General features: G+C 38.0%; 3 protein-coding genes across 3 annotated transcripts; 1 reads left to right on the forward strand and 2 right to left on the reverse strand.

Annotated features, from left to right (window-relative positions):
- The first annotated feature begins 1,384 nt into the window (after window positions 1-1,384).
- On the forward strand, window positions 1,385-4,857 carry LOC149379779 (Protein kinase superfamily protein). The gene is made up of 10 exons (XM_089602335.1): window positions 1,385-1,760; window positions 1,839-1,981; window positions 2,099-2,212; window positions 2,317-2,505; window positions 2,613-2,768; window positions 2,842-3,107; window positions 3,223-3,320; window positions 3,917-4,095; window positions 4,224-4,340; window positions 4,429-4,857. The coding sequence occupies exons 1-10, from the start codon at window positions 1,580-1,582 to the stop codon at window positions 4,600-4,602; spliced, it is 1,617 nt and encodes a 538-aa protein (XP_089458461.1). The 5' UTR covers window positions 1,385-1,579; the 3' UTR covers window positions 4,603-4,857.
- A 157-nt stretch (window positions 4,858-5,014) lies between these two features.
- LOC149379780 (uncharacterized) lies at window positions 5,015-9,587 on the reverse strand. The gene is made up of 3 exons (XM_089602334.1): window positions 9,222-9,587; window positions 8,170-8,420; window positions 5,015-7,848 (listed from the first exon to the last, which is right to left on the reverse strand). Exons 2-3 carry the CDS (start codon window positions 8,288-8,290, stop codon window positions 5,357-5,359), a joined length of 2,613 nt encoding a protein of 870 aa, XP_089458460.1. The 5' UTR covers window positions 8,291-8,420; window positions 9,222-9,587; the 3' UTR covers window positions 5,015-5,356.
- Window positions 9,588-13,782: 4,195 nt separating this feature from the next.
- On the reverse strand, window positions 13,783-16,407 carry LOC149379781 (protein NETWORKED 4A-like). The gene is made up of 3 exons (XM_089603127.1): window positions 16,126-16,407; window positions 15,446-15,529; window positions 13,783-15,376 (listed from the first exon to the last, which is right to left on the reverse strand). The coding sequence occupies exons 2-3, from the start codon at window positions 15,522-15,524 to the stop codon at window positions 13,998-14,000; spliced, it is 1,458 nt and encodes a 485-aa protein (XP_089459253.1). The 5' UTR covers window positions 15,525-15,529; window positions 16,126-16,407; the 3' UTR covers window positions 13,783-13,997.
- Between the last annotated feature and the right edge of the window lie 2,977 nt (window positions 16,408-19,384).

A 19,384-nucleotide genomic window follows, 5' to 3' on the forward strand; every position in this document is an offset into this window, starting at 1 on the left:
GGATTTTTTTTTTTTTTTTCAAGTCTTGTGCGCAGGTGAGGAGAATGAGGAGAGAAGAGAATAAATTTTTTTTTCCAAAAACACATTTTATTTGTTTTCAATTTTCTTTACTCTTTTACAAAAAAACTTCAAAATTTTTTATTTTTTTTTTTCCGAAAACACAACCAAACGCAACTTACCTTTTTTGTTTCCAATTTTTTTTATCTCAAAAAGTCAAAAACTCTTTTGCAGTTGAGAACCAAACACCACCTTAGTTTCCGATTTTTTTTTCTTTCGAGAACAGCTCCTTTAAGAAATGCCCTCATATATCCTTTAAGGGCAAATCAGACCTTAATTATTGCCACATAAACCATTTGGCTATATCCCTAAAAAATTTCAAACATATGTTAGATTCAAAATCACATGTTTAAAGTGACATAATTAGTTACAAATCTCTTAAAGAAATAACTAACTTTTAATTTATTTTGTAATCTAGCATTTACAGAAATAAAATATAAAAAATATCGGTATTAATCTCATGTAGCAAAATAAAAAAAATCAACCACTAGTCAACGTTTCAGGATTTTGTAATTTAAAATCAACTAAATCAGTTAAATATTGCATAACCTATGTGATTTAAAATTCAATACTTTTAAAAGCAAAGTCATTATGAAAAATAATAAAAGAAATAAATTAAATATTGATTAAAATCAATTAAACAATATGACATGATAATAAACAAAATAATCTAAAAGCTAACATGATAATGAACAAAATCATAATAATAATAAAAAACCTGATAACTAAAATAAGAAATTAATCGGAAATAAATTGCCTTTTTTAACCAAATTTGCTATGTTAAAAAATAAAAAATCATAATTAACACCTAATTCAAAAATCAATTAAAATAAAGGGCATTTTCTCGTTTTTATTTATGTTTATCAATGTTTTCCCTTTGTTGTCATTTATTTTTGTTGTGTCGTTTGCGTATTGTCGTCGTTTTTTATATCTTTTGTCGTTTATTGCTACAGTGTCGTTTGCGTTTTGTCTTTGTCTTTGTTTCCTCTTTTTGTCGTTTACTGTTGTTGTGTCGTCTTATTTCTTTTTATTTATTTATTTTGTCGTTTTCCCTTTTTAATCTACTGTTGCCGTGTCGTTTGCGTTTTGTCGTCGTTTTTCATTTTTGTCGTTTGTTGCTGCTGTTTCATTTACTTGTCGTTTATTGCTTCTGTGTCGTCTGCATTTTGTCGTCGTTTATTGCTGTTTGCATTTTTGTCGTCGTTTATTGCTGTTAAAACGCTTAAAATATATTTTATTTTTCAACGGTTTACTCTTCCGATAAAAGTATATTATCGCATAACATACGATAAACGAGTTTATCTTTATTATCAGTGGGTGCAAAAATTTTGAAAAAATAAAAAATAAAAATTGGGGGCGTGTGAATAGAAAATCTTGTCGCGAGTCGGGAAGAACAGAATAGAAGTGGTGGAGAAACAGAAACAGAAACCAGACTCCAGACTCCAGCTACTAAACGCCGTCGTTTGAGCCAACGAAACGATATCTTCGTCTTCTTCATTTCATCGGCTAAACATATACAAACATGGCTGGTGTATCAGCGCTGAGAGGAGGTCTCTTGCCTTTGCTCAATCATCGCCATCACAACCCGTCACTCTCTTCATTCGGTGGTTCCTTAAGACTGAGGAACACTACAAAGTCCAAGCCTTTCCTTCTCGTAGCTCGCTATTCATCGGCTCAGGATCTATTCTCTTCTCGCCTCCAAGGTTTGAACTTCTTCAATTCTCGTTTTGGATTCTGGTTTGTGCTTATTTTTTTATTTTATTTTTTTATTTTTGTTGCAGATAGTGTTGAAAAGCTGCCTAAACTGGTGGAGGATATTCTGCAGACATCGATCAGCACGGGTCCACGTGGCGCTCTGAGAGTGGCACAAGGCATTCAAGCCGTCCTCGGCGTCGGCGGAGAGTGGCTTTCGGACTTGTCCAAGGTAATAGCACCATTGATTTCGGATTCTTCGTTGTCACATAGTTTCATGTTATGCTTAATTAAGAGTCTGAAAAAGGTCTCAAACTTGTTAATCATGTTTTGTTGTTCAAAATCACAGTCGAGAAGTTCACCGGCGGAATTGCCATCTCAAATTCAGCTCGGATTGCTCTCACCCGTCTATCTGAGGAGACTGTTTGAACGTATGGGAGCGACGTATATCAAGTTAGGCCAGGTAATAATACCAGCATACTTACTATTTTTATAGTCGTTTCGGTATCCTTATTATATGCGATTTATTTCCATTCTTTTTAGTTACAAACTTTTTTCTGTGTGTAGTTCGTTGCTTCGTCGCCCACGTTGTTCCCTCAGGAATACGTCGACGAATTCCAAAAGTGTTTTGACAGAGCTCCCTCGGTTCCCTTTGAGGAGATCAAATCAATAATCCAAAAGGAACTGGGAAGGCCAATCGAGAGCGTTTATGAATACGTGGACCCGAATCCGCTTGCTTCGGCCTCGATAGCACAGGTTCAAATCTGTCTTTCCCTATTCAAATTTATCTTCTTTCATATTATGGCCGAAGGCAATTTAAAAAAAAAAAAAAAAATTGGTGTTCATTGTTGTATTGTACTTAGGTTCATGGTGCGAGGCTTAGAGGTTCCCAAGAGGATGTGGTTATTAAGGTCTTGAAACCCGGAATAGAAGATATACTAGTCGCCGATCTGAATTTCATTTACGTCGTTGCTCGGCTTCTAGAGTTCGTGAACCCTGAATTAAGCCGTGCCTCCCTGGTAACGATACACACCCATTGCCTTCCTTTTCTCTGAAACACTCCTCAACAATTTTTCCTTTTCTTTTCTATAGGTTGGTGTTGTGAAAGACATCAGAGACTCGATGCTCGAAGAGGTCGACTTCAGAAAAGAGGCTAAGAACATCGAGTCGTTCAGGAGATATCTGGAATCGATGGGACTGACTCAACAAGCCACGGCTCCAAGAGTGTATTACCAGTGTAGCACGCAGCGAGTTCTCACCATGGACAGGCTGTACGGAGTCCCTCTCACGGATCTCGACACCATAAGCTCTCTTGTTGCTAGTCCCGAGGCCTCTCTCATAACCGCCCTAAACGTGTGGTATATACGAAAGATACGAAGCTGTTGATGCATTGTGATGATTGTAGTTTTTATTTTTTTTATTTTTTTTATTTTTTTTTTTAATTATTATTAGAACTTTCTTTGGTGTGTGTAGGTTTGGAAGTTTGCTTGGATGTGAAACGTTTCACGCGGATGTGCATGCAGGGAATTTGTGGCTGTTGCGCGATGGCCGAATTGGGTTTCTCGATTTCGGTACGTATTTCCCACATATAACCGTTTGAAATTTTCCCTATGCTTTTTGTTATTATAGCCCCGTTTCGAGCTTGTTATTTTTTCGAAATTACCTCGGATACCTTATTTTCAAACTTTAGCCCTTAAATTCTTCTTTACTTTTTTATTCCATAAAATCTCATTTTTACAAAATTTTGCTAGTTATATAGCGACTTGTTTTTTTCCCTCAATTTATTCATATTTACAAATTCATTTAGAATACGAACAAAATCGTCTGAAAAAAAAGAGAAGGTTTGAAAATGTGAAGTATAGTAGAAATTGCCATCTTCAAATGAGTTATTTGTAGAATCTCCCCTATTGTTTTTTTTTTTTTTTTTTTTTTTGAAAGATCCCTATTGTTTTTTGAATGGGACCTTATTCATTACTGAATTCCACCGGTGTTTACCACTAAGCTGAGCTCTCTTGTACATTTTAAGCTTTTATTCAAATGTTATGTAATTTATGGTTGTAATTTTATTTTCTTTCTATTACCCTGAAATTCTTGTGAAAGCTCGTAACTTTTTGCGACCCTTTAATTGTTGGGTAACCGTTTAAAACGAGCCAAATTATGTTCTCAGGAATTGTTGGGCGAATATCCCCGAAGACATGGTCAGCAATGGAAGTCTTTTTGGAATCATTTTCGACTGAAGAATACGAATCTATGGCTTCCGCGTTGATCGAAATGGGTGCAACGGACACAAACGTTGATTCCCCAGCCTTTGCAAGAGATTTGAAAAAGATATTCTCATCAGTCAAGGCAAAGCCTCAAACTTTTAAACTGACATAAGATTCTCGATTCATACAGTCACCGACTTCTCTCGTTAAAGCCTTTAACGACCGAACTGTCTTAAACAAAAAAAATAAAAAATTTCTTCCAATTTTCAGGACTTGGACACTGAATTGGTTATAGCGACAGCCAGAGGACCAAGCGGAACCGCGACAGCCGTCTCGGCCAACGTGATCGCCGACGAGAGGCAAATGAATGCACTTTTTCTCGATGTGGTAAAAAAACGCTGCTCCGACTCTAAATTGTTCTCGGTTTCAAGCTGTGTCGTATTTTTGATTTCTCGTATTTTATTCGGTCCCACAGATCCGGGTTAGTGAATCGTACGGGCTGAAATTTCCGAGGGAGTTTGCTCTTCTCATGAAGCAGCTGCTATATTTTGACCGGTACACCCGATTATTGGCGCCAAATCTCAACATGCTTCAGGACCAGAGGGTCTCCATTTCTTCCAGCCCAAGAAACAACTACAGGAAGAGTTAACTTCTGGTATAAACATAGAATAGTGAAATGTATTTATCTGCACATGTGATGGATATTATTATAGATAATGTAGGTATAAATAAATTGAAGCAGTTGAGAGCTGTGATGACACACCACAGAAACATTTATACAACAGGAAACCATTGTAATAATTCACTTGCTTTGGACAAAATAGACATCATAATTCGTGTGTGAAATGTAGTTGTGACTTTTGTCACGACTATATACAACATATCTGGCAATAATTTTTCTGCCTCGACAAAGTTTCAGCAAATTATAAATTAAGCAACTAAATTCCAATGATGACCTGTAATGAGGACGATGGAATACCCACCAATCATCAGAACTTAATATTTGTTAACCTTTCACTCGAATAAATCAATTAATTGCAGAGAATGTATTACACTCGTGCTGCAACAAATAAATCAAATAATTGCAGAGAATGTCTGTACAATACAAAAATGAAACCCCTTTCACAATTCACACGCTATCCTTTATATCTTACACTTTGTGTAGTCATAAACAACCTTGAAAGTTGAAACACAGTTCTCACATGAAACGACTATTCACTTGCAAAAGTTTAAAGAACATAAATAATAAGCATCGGCTACATTAAATAATATACCTCACTTGGGTCTTAATGCCTACAGGCTCCATAATAATTTCACTCAAATTGCTTGCACCATAAAACAAAGAAGAAAATAAATTAGCAAATCTTCTACGTGGATCATATTCTCTAATAAACTATTGGGGTTCAGAACTTGTTTCCTCTACGGGTAGAGTGTGAACCACTCGCCCCGAGGACGTAGGGACGAGAACCATAGATGACTTGACTCGGCGAAGAATACCCCATCAGCCTATGAAGCGGCGAGGTTGATCTCCCTATGCTGTCCTCTTCTTTCTCCGCAGCCTCTGGCTTCTTCGAGGGCTCGTGCCTCGGAGGCCGGTCGTTATATCTCCCTCGAGACGGCTCGGGACCCAACTCTCTGCTGCCATCGTCCACGGCATTCAACACCCCGAATATGATTCTGTCGAACGCTCTCCCCAGAGGCGTCGGAACCGGCGGGCCCGAATCGGGATCTTCCTCGATCGGGCGATCATCAGAAGCCTCGGCTTTTCTCGGCTCAGCCTCGCGACGGGAATCCTCGGCCGGACTGGGCCGGGGAGTGGGGTCCACCGGGGGGGTCTCCGCGACCGGGACCGGGACCGGGACTCGTCTTGTCTCTTTGGATCGGACGATACGAGAGCCGTTCTCGAGGGAGAACTCGAGCACGGCCGAGCAAGCGCCGCACTTTAGGCGGTGGCATTTCTTTCCGCAGAGGAGAAACTCGGCCGGAAGGTGAAGGACGGTGCAACATTTGTAGCAGGCGATGAACGGGGCGGCTTGAGCCACGGGTAAAAAATGGCGCCTGGCGGTCCGGCGGGGCTGCCTGTGGTTCATCAAGAGCTCTTGGCTTCTCCGGGGAAGCTCGGAGTTCGTGCTCCACTGGGGGCTCGGAGGGAACGCGTTGTACTGCATCGGAGGAGGCAATTGAGCAGAGCGAGACCATTCGCGCGGAAAGCAGTGGGAGCACGAGGGATCGAGCTGGTGACCGGTTCCGGTCGGGTCGCCGGAGAACGGAATCTTCTTCGGGCGGTGCCGTTCGGCGGCGTAGTTGCTTCCTGAAGCGTACCTGGCGAGATACCGCGGGTCGTTCGGGTGGCGAAGATGAACCTCTCTCGGGGAGTCGTACCTCGGGCTCGGCGAGACCTCCGAGGCACGGTCGTTAACCGGGTCGTAGAGAGAACCGGACTTTCTAGACTGATTCTGGATCTCGAGCACCATTTTCAAAACCTTCATCATCTGCTCGGGGTCCTCGGATAAGTCGGACTGGAAGCTCGAGTGGCGTTGGAAAGCCGAGCTAGATGGGAGATCGTGTCTCTCGGGTCTTGAATTTCTGTGCCTGGGAGGTACTAGGAACCCATCGCGATCAGTATCTCTATTCATCATGGCTTGAGCCATGAACTCATCTCGTCCGGTCAGTTCTTGGGAACGGGTAAAGCTTGTACGGCTCTGGTCATCTTCGAACAAACGTAACTGCTTGTGAGGGATTTGATCATCCGATCCATAATACGTGTGAGGGCTTCTTGTTGGAGACTTTGAAGCCTCCCTCGGATTCCCTCTGAGCTCCGAGCTCGGGACGAACTCTACAGACCTCAAACGACCATAGGCCCCTGGAGATCTGTTCTGAGGCTGCTTCAGAGCGCTACGAGGAGATTTCAGACTCTCCGTTACAGGCGAATTGCCAGAGGCACTTGACTCGCCTAAAGTATTAAAGCTTCTAACCCTGGAATCAGACTCACTCTTCTCATTGATGGTAGCGTATGAGTTAGCCTTAGCTGATGATGAGCCCTCTTCATTGACTGTGGATTCAAGATTTTCTCTCGAAAAAGACAACGACCCATTCGCAGTATGAGCTATTTCTGCAATTTTGTCTTCACCAAATTCCTGAGAGGAGTCTTCATTGTCGTTGCGAATGAATTCCCGACTAGAATCCTCATTCTCAGCCTTACCAGAATCCCGAGAGAAGTCATCATCATCATCAGTATGACCGAATTCCCGACTCGAGTCCTCGTTTTCATTTTGAGCGAATCCGCCGGGGACGAATTCCTGACTGGATTCCTCATTTTCATACCGAGCGAATCTCTCAATCTCATTATGAGTCAACTCCTCAAATTCAGGGTGGGAAAAATCCTCATCCCCGCGAACATCACAACCCTCGTTCTCACGATCACTGCTCCGTTCCTCCACCTCATTCACAGCTGCCTCGTTTCCATCACGGGAAAACTCCCGATTAGCAAAGCTCTCATCCCCAGAATTAGCGTGCTCAACGTTTCCGTTAGCAACAAACCGATTATCCTTATCATCAATATACTCGGTGGGCGAAAAGACTTCGTTGAAAACTTGAGATCCGTCATTCTCAGAATCCATGGAATCGCTTCGATAATTCTCATCGTTCTGGGCCTCGCGTGCTAATTGCACTACTCCACTGGGCTGCTCGGCATCACCGTCCCCCGATTTACTTTGGTCACTCTCGTCGTTCTGGCACGAAGAGCATTCTTCTGAGCACGGAACAACAACACCTTTCTTCTGCAAGCTGGGTTCTTCTTTTTCTTCATGAACTTTATTCGTTTGGTTCTCCAGGACAGCCTCCTCGGTATTTATTTCAGGTTCTGCGCTTCTCACAACATCCACACGATGTTTTGCTGTATCCATAAGAAAAACAACGGATATAAATAAATCAAAATTAACTCCACCAGGATATTTCATATCACTGAATTTCGGATTTTTTTTTTTTTTTTGTTGCTCAAAAACAAAAGATCATTAGCATAGCTAAGCTCGAGATCAATTTGAAAAAAAAAAAGGACATTATCCAAGTAAGTCTATGATACTTTTTCATCCTGGAAATTCTGTTGTAACAGATGCGCTCATTGCTCAGAAACCAGGGAAACCATTAACCCTATAACTTAACAGTTTTTTTTTTTTTTTTTTTTTTTTTTTAGCAAATGATAAGTTAGATTTTATACCTTGAAGAGTGGCACCACATCCACCGCACTTGTACACGTTAAAATTTGGCAACTCAGGCAGAACTTCTTTGCATTTAGGACACCTAACTAACCGAATCTTCGTAGTTAATTCTCCAGCCATGATCCCCCAAAATCGGAATCAGAAACAAGAATATCGAGCTTCCACAGCGGACTCAGACCAGTCCAGAGTCGATAATTGAGAGAAACTATTCGAGCTTCTCTTTTCTTTGGGAGCTATGAGCTCACAAAACCTGTTTTAATATAAAAAAAAAAAAAACAAAAAACAAAAAACGATTATTCAGAGGCATTTAGATTTCGACATATAGACTCTCGAAACTAAATGAGATTCAGAACTAAGAACTAGAATTTATATTTTATCCCCAAAAAGATAAAGCAAACATCAAAAGAAAGAACAAAAGAATGAAAATAAAAATAAAAAATAAAAATCCATGGTTGTACCTTATAATTAGCTATCATTTTTGCTTCTGTTGAGATACAAATATATATAATTGGGAAAGGGAAGAAAATTCTTCAAAAAAAAAAAAAAAGAACAAAAAAAAAACAGAAAGAAATGGACTTTATCTTCTCAACCGTATGGTGTTAAAGAGCATTCACGCATTTATTTATGTTCTCTGTTATTTACGTTTCCTTTTAAAACAAACGCCATAAAAAGCAGGTGTATATACGGAGTTACAAAATACAAAGACCACCCATACGGTATAATTAATCTATCAACGACCTAACAAATTTATGATCTTCTTCAGTATGTTTTCTTTTCATACGATCTTACAGCATTGGGCCTCCAAATTCTAGAACAGAACTACAGAATGTTGGGGGAAAAATTAAAGGTTTTTTTTTTATTCCCTTCCCTTTACCAATTTTTTTGGTTTGTTGTTGTCAAATTAGGAAAAAGAAAAATGGAAAAGCAAAGAAGAGCATAGATCAGCAGACAAACAAACCGCACCAAAATTATAGAAGAAAGGCTTAAGAAAGACGAAATGTGATTTGTGGCTTCTTAATGTTTCGAAATTTGACCTAAAAGAAGAACTAACCTCTTGGTATGAGATGAAATGAAACTACACGGAAAAGGTAAAGCTCGTTCCTCTCTGAGAGCTGTGAAAGTTCAAGACGAAGATAATCCTCTTTCTTTCTTCTTTGTTCGCTGATTACAAAATGGCGTGTTGTTGAAGCTTCTTCTACTTCACGATTAAAGTCACGTTCTTCTTCACCATCACATCATCTTCGTGGTCAACGGTCAACTCCTAGTATCTGACCATGAAACAGCGTAAATCATATTCCTCGCAGAATTTTCTCTCTCTCTCTCTCTTGTCCTCCTCGTCCTTGCCTCTTTTAGAGAGAGAAATAGAATTGAAAAAAAAAATATAAAAAGACAAAAATAAATAAATAAAAGAAGAATAAAGTCATAAACACGGGAAGATAAACTTTTATAAGAGAGAAAAAGAAAGAAATTGTGCGAGGGAGCAATTAATGACGTCAGCGCCGATGGCATTTAAACTTTAAACTTGGCCTGGACCGCGTAGCTGCTGACGTGTCCTCTACGTGTACTGATTTGCTCTATATTTCTTTCTCAAGACCCGCAATTTTTGCTTAACTTTATTTTCGCCCCGTGACTTACGAAATACCATAAAATACACCTTGTTGAAGTATTTAATTACAGATGAAGCACACACACTTCAAGTGAAATTCTTTTGGATACTTTCTTTTATAAGCATAGATGATCACAACGTAGATTAAATTTATCTTACTTACTTAATATAGTTTATGAGAGCGAGGTCAGGTACCCGATGCAACAAATTTATTAATATAAAATAACATATCATTAGGGACAAAATTTTGATTTTTTTTAATTAGTTTTATTACAGAATAATGTAATCAAAGTTTGTTTACCATAAAATCAAATAAGTTGAGCTCATTATTCTCTCTCTGTCTACCATTAAATAATACAATTTGTCACGTCTTAGCTTATAGTACAATATTGTCAACAAACATGTTGGGCACGTTAGAATTGAAAATTACGATAATCATTGAATCGAATCGAGACAAACAATAGGGAGCAAGGACTGAATTGTAAACTAATACTAATCGTGAGGACCAAACTGAAATTACAAACATTTGTTTATTTATTCTAATGCTTTGTTGGGCAAAGAAAATATTTAATTAATTGTAAATCACTCCACAACCACAATACTCTCATGAGAAATCAATTCAGTTGTAATTATGACAAAGTTTTTTTTCCCCAAAGCTCCATTTCTTTTAAGCAATCTTGTTGTTCGTTGGATTTCAAATCATGTCCACTCAACGCCAAAAATATAACACAAATAAAAAAATGAAAAGCTTAAAAGTCAATATCTGAATCGCTCTACAGAACAGCTGTCTCGGGACACGTGGCAGTCAACGAGCGCGTTTATGTGCGGTCCGCGCTAGCTGGGCAGGGGTAGATTAGTCATTTTACTTTAATGAGAAAGACGGCGGTCACCGGTGTATGGATTAGTGGGAACTTGGAGGAAGTGCCGACCGCCCACGAAACTCCAATAAAAGCGATTGGCATTGAATTTAAGATATCGACTCTTTATTGATTGGAATTTGAGTACTACAAAACATTTAATTAGCGTTTCTTTGGAGTGACGTTTTTATTACGTGGTTTATTATTATTATTTTTTGGTTTCTCTCTTTAACTTTTGTTAGAATTTATTAGGCCTGCAAAAGAAAATAGATATGCATGTGAGATTATATAATGTTGGAGAGTCCCAATTATTTGTCCCCAATGGTTTATGAGGGAGAGTTGTGGTGGTTAAGCTTTTATCACAATAAAAGTCTAGGAAAAGGACCATTCCTTTTTTCCTTTTATCGCTTTTTTTTTTTTTTTTTTTTTTTTGTGGAGGTTCGAATCAAAATATAATGAAATCAATAAAATATTCGTGGCAGAGATAATGGAAGGAATAGCGAAGAGATCTATAGAAAAAAAATAAACAAAAGACCTAGATCCTCATTTATGCGTAAATATGGGCGTTCGAATGTCCTTTCCGATCATTAACAGAACTGAATCGTTTCCGATCATTAACAGAACGGAAGCTTTCAGTAATTAAGGGCAGAATATATCGATTGTTGGAACCAACATTTTTATTTCAAAACTAAAAAATTTCCAATTCTTAAAAAAAAAGATGAATAAATGTTATCAAATAAATTTAAGCACTTCGACATAGCAAACATGATAAAGAAGTAAAAATAATGATTATGAAAAACAAAGATTATAAAATAAATTTAAGAAGCTCGATACAGCTAACATGATTAACATGTAATTTAGGTCGTTGGAGGTCTATTAATCCAACGACCTATTTTAATCGTTATAAACAATTTCTCTCAAATCATGCGAACAAATAATGGAAACTTACAGTCTCTTCGGAGACGATGTTGATTCCATGTTCTCTTAAATCATTTTTTGTAGTCACTCTGATTTAATTTCAATAAAACTTCTCTCAAATATTTGTAAAATATCTCAAAATAATTATACTTATTTCATTAAAAAAAGTTTAAGATTAACCTCAGTAGACAGTTTCTCTATCTTTAGTCCAAATAGCAAATTATACGTGTTAGTTGGGGTTTATTTTTAAAAAATTATCACCTCAACTCTCCCCCGTCTAAAATTCTAGTTCAATTCCTACATGTTTGGCAATTAGTTGGAGATCTTTAGGTGTTAGTTAGTCTCTGATTATCCGAAATCCGCCAATACGTAAGGTCAATAACTTTTATAGGTTGTTATTTTAATAATTCTTTTATAATTTACATTTTCATAGAGCTGATAAGCGTATACTTTTTCTCATTGTAGAGTGTAGACTTATGCCAAACAACTGTCATATCTGTTAAAGGAAAATATTACACCGTGAACCTATTATAGAGCTGCCTTTTATTTACTACATATCACCTAATACAAAATATATTCTTATCATAAGAATTGGATATATTCACTCATCTAGAATGGTTGAATTGAAACAGTACAAGTTTTTTTTAGAGCCGTACTCCAAGCTGCCAAATTTCTTTACAATTGTTTGATTTGGATTTAAGAATATTTTTTATTGTGTAGCATCATAGTCAAACAAACATCATATCTTCTCGGATCCCCTCTTTTATTTACTAATTTTTTTTGTTCTTTATTCGGTTTTTTTATTCCTTTGTCTTTTTTTTCTTGACTGACTTTATCTGTCGTTTCTCGTTAGGTCACAAGTCTTACTTTGTTTTTTTGTCAATATAAAAATACCTATTGGCTGTTTGTGGTTGTAACAAAGTCTTACGATTAGACTTTATACAGGATCAACTCTTTAACCACCATTTAGTAGTGCCTCTCAAAAATTGACCATTATCTTTTTTTAAATGCTCGTGTGCCAAATTAATTCTCATAGTCATGAAAGTCTTGATCCATAGAGTTCAATGAGACTACTTTGGATTTAGAATGATAGAATATCAAAACCATCAGGCAAATTTTTTGAGACGTTTAAACCAAGAATGTTGAGTGTTATACATGGAAAGTAAAATAATTGTGGATTTGCACATCGCACAAACTTGGGATAAAAGCAAGCTCGAGAGCTAATAATATAAAGACCAATGTTCCTAAAAAAAAAAAAATATAAAGACCAATGGTTCATCGAAGGTAACATCTCCGCTAAATTACATTGGCGTAAAAAGAAAAGAATTACATCAATGATTACCATGAATAAGTGATATCATTTCGAATTATGATGCATTTTTTGGTCTAAGAATTTTTAATAAAAAAATTCAAAATTTGGTATAATCTAATTATTAAATCCTTCAGAAACTTATCTTTACCGATTAACCATGATAATTATTTATGTGCATCATTATTTACAATTTTATAGGTCAAAATAATTTCATTTAACACATTTAATACTGTTTAAAATAACCTAATAAAGTATAACATAATTGGTAAGACTAAAATATAGTAAGTTTTTTTTTTTATAAATAATAATAAAAAGTTTAGAGATAAAATATAAAAAAAAAAAAAGGAAATGCACAAATAACTCATAGAAAATAGTAATTGATTTGCAAACTAATCGTAAATTTTAATTTTTTAGCTTTATTTTAAAGGTCATACTCATATGGAGCTTACTAAAATATATAGTAACAGTAGTATTTCTGGGAAAGTTATAAAACCGTATTTAGCAATTAATTTAATGGTAATTTAGAAATTATAAGAACTGTTCGGTAAGCCGCTTAAGATAGGTTCGAATCACAGTAAAAGCAAAAGTGATTATGACTATAAAATCAAACAAAAAATTTCTAAATGTCAAACTAAAACTATTTTCCTAAATTATAAATTTCACCTAACATAAATTTCAGATTCTAAAAAATAACAAGGATGAGAATCTAACATATATTATTTTTATTATATACAAATGTAGCATCTGCATAAACAAATACAATACCATTCCAGATCATGCAAAACTGGTTAAAGTAGAGATGGTCAATTGACATGTCAAAGTTCTCAACCGGCAAAATTCAAGCCTAGTGATGGGTGAGAACTGAGAACTGGGATTTAGTAGCTTTTTTCTCAGACAAAAAACTATGAACAAAGGAACATTATACTTAAAATACAATATAATGATTATCATGAGTTCAAACATCCAATTTCTAAGGATGAGCGGATAAAATTATGCTTGACACAAACGAACATAACCCAGAACATAATAATATTTAGCACTACACAGACAATATTTTCATGAAGCTTCAAAAGAGCACATATAGAACAGGCCAAGTAATGTAAAAGACTTACAACTAAACCAAGGCAATAAAGCCTAGGCAGCGATGACCGCGTTGCGCCGGTTTCCGACGAAAGCTTGACGAAGCTCTTGGTAACCACTTCTATAGAATTCAATGGAGAAACATAGCTGCCTTATTGCTTCCCTCTTCTCCTCGGCCCCGTCGGAGATCACTTCTCTCTGCTCATCCACTTCGCTCTGAAGCTCGTCCACTCTGACTCCCAGCTCTCCGACCAACTCTCGAGCCTTCTCGTATTCCTCGACCAGCTCGTTGTGTTGCTCTTGAAACCGCGACAAGTAGAGATCCATTTCGCGAATGTGACTGTCCCGATCGATCAGGCTTGCCACGAGATCGTTGATCTTGGCACTCGTCGCGTCTTTCTCAGCAGTTAGCGTGTCATATTTCAGCTTGAACGAGTCGAAATCTTTAATTAGAGCTTCGATGTGTGCTCTTTGTGCGGCGAGCTCGGCTTGCAATGCAATAACTTGTGCCTCGTGAAGCCTTTGCATTTCGATCTTCTCTTCCCCGATCATCGCTGCTTTCTCTCCCAGCTCTCTGAGTTCCGTCTCTAGATGTGCCTGTTTCTCTGATAGCCGAGCTTTCTCCTGAATGAAATGTTCCTCTGCCTCGCCCTGGGCGACTTTCAGCTCCCAAACCTCGAGATCGCGGTCCGAGAGATCAGCTTCGTACTTTCCGACCATCTCTTCGAGCTCCAAGACGAGCCCTTTCTCCGAATCCAGCTGGGCTTCGAGGCTCGCTTTCTCTTTCGAAGCCAGCTCGAGCTGATTTCTCAGGCGATCTCCTTCACACTTCAGATTTCCGATCTCTTCTCCAAACCCCGCGAGCGAATCTCGAGCCGCTTCCAACTCTTCCGCGGAAACCCCGATCTTCGACTCCGCGTCAGAAAGCCTAGCCTCGAGCTCGGCGACCGTCCCTTGGAGCTCCGATACGCGTTCCTTCTCGATCTCGAGATCAGCTTTTGCGGAAGATAATTCTGATTCTAGCTCTGCCATCTTCTGGTGGACAGTCTGGCTGTTGATGCTTAGCGGGGTCCGCAAGTAACTCGTGACGAAAGACTCCGAATCCGAGTCCGATGAGGATAGTGAAGCCGATTCGCTTCCCTCCTTCAAAGAGAAAACCGAATCGGCACCGATCGATCTCGGAGACGTGTCCGAGCCACCAGACCGGGCCTTGACATTCGGGGTTTCCTGGTCCGAGTCTCCAGACCCCATTGTCGCACCGTCCTTCGTCGCTGTTTGTTCGTAGCGCTCGGCCAGAGAACGGTACAGCTGGTAAAACCCCTCGACACTGGCGATCAGCTCGGGTTTGCTCTCATTACGAGCCGTCTCTTCATTCACGTCCGAACCATCTTCCTCGATCAGCTTCAACATTCTCTTCACACTCCGGTCCATCTCTGCAACAAACAGAAACAATCGCTGAGTAAAACACTAACAGAGGAGAATATTAGACTAAAAGTGCTTACCCTTGAGATTATCAGCAAGCCATTTACACCCGTTCGGACTGACCTCCCAGCACAGATCATTTGACTCAAGGCTTTCCATTTCAGCTGTCAGCCAAACAAGCAAGGTTCAGAAGAAAATAACTTCGTTAAAACAAGAAGAAAAACACGGAAGTACTAGACTAGATCTACTTGACTTGTAATCAATTACCAACTAACAACTTCTTTCAATTCGAATGCAAGGCCGTATGGGATGATTCTTCAATTATACCATTCATTAGCAAAAATTGTGAACCACTATTAATTCCTAACATTTCAATGGTCAGTGGTGCTGAGAAAGGCAATAATAGCCATTATAGTCAACCGTATTTCATCCCACCTTTAACTCTTCCCATGCTCAATCAAGCTTCAATTAATATCTCTCAATTTCAAAATTATTAACAGAAGAACCAGTTGTGTCACCTTTAACTCTTCCCATGCTCAATCAAGCTTCAATTAATATCCATCAATTTCAAAATTACTGACAGAAGAACCATTTGTGTTTGTTTCAAGTACTTACGACTGAAAATCTACTCTCTATTTACTCAGTTTGAGCTCAGTAATCACTATAATATAAATTTCTTCATAGAGTAACAGTTCATATAAAAAAAGAAAGATAAAGGCAACATAAACGAATGAAGAGAAAAGAAGAGAATCAAACTTACATCGATGAAACCTAAGTGACTTTAGCTCTGATGGACTTCACAAGACTGAATACGAGCTGTCTATATAACGATCAACTACGATAATTAGGTTCCGATTACAATAAGAAAATGGGTGAGGGACTTGGAAGAACCAAATGCTTAGATACAATTACAAAACAACACTTAAATTGAAATCAAATTCAATGCTTAATAATGCTGATCATGTGTAGAGAGAGAAAAAAAAGTAAGAACCCGACGTTTGGGGATTTTCACGTCTCTCTCTCTCTCTCTCTCTATGCAACCGAAACTTCCGTTTCTTTCATTTTGAAATTTTCAACTTTTTTGTCGTTTAATCATCGACCTCTTTCTTTCCCTCCTTTTCTTTGTTTCAAACTTTTTTTTTCTTCTTCATTTTATGGGTCCCTAACGTTACAGTGGTGGACTACTAACCATTTTTTACACGTGTCATGTTGTTAGTGCGGGTCCCATATATAGATAATGAACCGGTTTATTCAATTATTGCTATTAGACTCGAATTTAATCTCTTCCGTGGATATGCTTATTCAACTGAGTTGGTTCTAAACTTCTAATATTAAAGTTATGAGCTCAATTTGCTCACAAAAAAAAAAAAAGTATGAGATCATTTATATTTTATACAACAAAAGAGTTACAAATATACTTAATGTAATGTGTCCGTGGACCAATTTTATTTCAAATTAAAAAATTATATATATATATAAGACTTCAAGCATTCATGATATAGAAAAAAAAAAATTAAGGATATAGAATTTTTTTTAATCAATTCGTTACTTATCTTTGCAATAAGAGAAATATATACAATTAATTAGCAAATAGCCAATGTTTGCATAATTTTAACAGAATCACCAAAATAAATTGTTTCTCTAATATCCTTGTTGACTTTATTCAAATTTTTCTTCAAGACCATACCATTTTTAGATATTACACTTTTATCATTCAAAATTTCAAATTTTAAATTTTTCCTTGTTGAGTTTTTTATTTTTATATTTAAAAATTGCACGAAGTTTTCTATTAGAATATTATGGATAAAAAACTCATTAATACAAGTAAATAAGATCTTGGACATAATACGAAGCTAGTCTAAATAAATTATGACACTAGTACATGTGTTCGCTCTTCTTGTGCAAACTTCCGGTATAAAGAATGATAAAAACACATTAAAATTTGAGGACATTTTTTTATATGCCTACAATGGTTGATGAATAGATCCAAACAACCGCAGTCTAGCGACCATGAAAAAGATGTTTCTTCAGCCTGTATATATAAAAATCTATCTGAAAATCCGATTTGGGAAAGTAAAAAACGGCTAACCCGTTTCCAATACAATACAAGACAAACACAACACGACAACAAAAGGCTAGAACTAACAGACATATAAGCAACTTAAATAATAAACCTACATCTAGAATAACAAAATCATATAATTACCAAAATAGACCTCCCTTTTACCCAACACAAAAACAACCATATCCACCCACCTAATAGAACTCACACCAAAGCCATTTTTGGTGCACCAAATCTGAGCCGATGACTAACGAGAGCAATGGACTGGACGACACATCCAGCTCAATCGTCTGACTCGTAAACGGCAAGGAACACGTGAAGGAGACACCAAATCTCGGCCATTCTCTTCAAATCCAAGCATCAAAAGACGGCTCGCAAGGATCAATGACGTCGAGGCTCTCCTACCTCACCAATGGACGAAAATGAACCGTTCCAATTTCAGTTACCAAAATTTGTAATGATATATAAAAAAAAAAACAACTATTTCCTAAAATTTATTGGATATTAAAACGTAATTAATATCAAATCAATGTGATATATTTGTTTAAAAAAAACTTATCAACGTGGATTAGAGAGCATTTTTATACTACTAAAATCCACATAAATTAAGTTGACTATTTTTAAGAAAAAAAAAAACATCTAAACGCTGGCTAAATTGTAATATAAACATTTTGTACATAAATAATTCATTCATTCAAACAATATTATCTATGCAAGAACATCGGTGAGAACACGATAAGGTACATCTTGAGGTCAAGAAACAAAGCTAGAAAAACTGAAAAGCGAATTTCGCAAGTAAATGAGCCGTTTCACTGTGAGCTCAGAGGCAGATTTAAAAAAGAACATTTAGAAGGAACAAGAGGAAAGTCCGAGGAAAGATGGAGAATTTAATCTACGACGAGGTTTAGATCATTTATTATGGTAGGTTCATATATATTGTGACCAAGTGAGTGCGACTAACGGGTTTAAGTGGTCTATGTGTAATGTTTTCAATAAAAATTATAGCTCAGCGTCTATATACAACAAAACTTATGTAGCATACAAAAAATGTATATAAAGAAAGAGTATGGTGTCACGCACTTACAAATTGGAGACAACTTAAAGCTCTCTCTCTCGTGAGTCCGTACAACTGATACGACGTGGGACAATCAGTGGATTGGTCCTTGGAGTGAAGTTTTTCCGAGCTTCAACTCTGTTTCATCATGAGTTCGCTTGACCCTGGTTCTGCTACGGTGATGGATGAGGGGAACCTGGATCAGGAGGATGGGATGGAGTCAGCGATGTCGATTTCTGCTTCGGAGGTTTCACTAGATGAAGCTTCCTTGTCTCAGACTTTGGCTGTTCGTGAGGAGGAGGTGTTATTGGCTAAGATCCTCTCCAAGAAGCCTGTCAGCAGGTCAACCGTTGCGGCGGTCCTGACCAAGGTATGAAGGAGTATTGGCAAGTGGTCGGTCAAGGAGGTGAAATCGGGAGTCTTCATGTTCCAGTTCTCCCGAAAAACTGATAGAGAGGCTTTTCTCGCGAGGCGGCCATGGACGATTAAGGGAGACCTTATGGTGGTTCAGGAATGGCCAAAGCATTTGAACCTAGAAGAGATCGATTTCACGCGTACCCCCTTTTGGATCAGACTCTCAGGCCTTCCCCCTGGCTGTATTCATCCCCTGAGTATTCAACGCTATGCAAGTCTCTTCGGGAAAGCTATGGATTGCAGACTAAACCAACTCCGGTTTGGTCCGGCTGTCCGCTTCCAGGTGGAGGTTTCCACGACGAAGCCACTCTTTCCAGGCTTTTTTCTGGACCGGAAGGACAAGCCAGCCCTGTGGATACAAGCTAAGTACGAGAATCTTGGGTCGTTCTGCTTTCGATGTGGATACTTGGGACATACCTCTCCAGAGTGCTCCCGGAAAGTAGATCGCCTGGTCCAGAAAGAAGGATTTGTAGCGGTCCCAATCTATGG

Source organism: Urtica dioica, chromosome 12, assembly GCF_054948205.1.
Source record: "Urtica dioica subsp. dioica isolate 48M chromosome 12, U.dioica_male_clone48M_v1_H2, whole genome shotgun sequence".
Lineage (NCBI taxonomy): Eukaryota > Viridiplantae > Streptophyta > Magnoliopsida > Rosales > Urticaceae > Urtica > Urtica dioica.

Bases quoted from the DNA above. Each gene is read 5' to 3' on its own strand.
- LOC149379779 (XM_089602335.1), top strand. From the start codon at position 1,580: ATGGCTGGTGTATCAGCGCTGAGAGGAGGTCTCTTGCCTTTGCTCAAT. The intron at 1,982-2,098 runs GTAATAGCACCA...TCAAAATCACAG, and splicing joins GGCTTTCGGACTTGTCCAAG to TCGAGAAGTTCACCGGCGGA. The intron at 2,213-2,316 runs GTAATAATACCA...TTCTGTGTGTAG, and splicing joins CGTATATCAAGTTAGGCCAG to TTCGTTGCTTCGTCGCCCAC.
- LOC149379780 (XM_089602334.1), bottom strand. From the start codon at position 8,290: ATGGCTGGAGAATTAACTACGAAGATTCGGTTAGTTAGGTGTCCTAAA. The intron at 7,849-8,169 runs GTATAAAATCTA...TTATGGATACAG, and splicing joins ATGTGGTGCCACTCTTCAAG to CAAAACATCGTGTGGATGTT.
- LOC149379781 (XM_089603127.1), bottom strand. From the start codon at position 15,524: ATGGAAAGCCTTGAGTCAAATGATCTGTGCTGGGAGGTCAGTCCGAAC. The intron at 15,377-15,445 runs GTAAGCACTTTT...TGTTTGTTGCAG, and splicing joins GCTTGCTGATAATCTCAAGG to AGATGGACCGGAGTGTGAAG.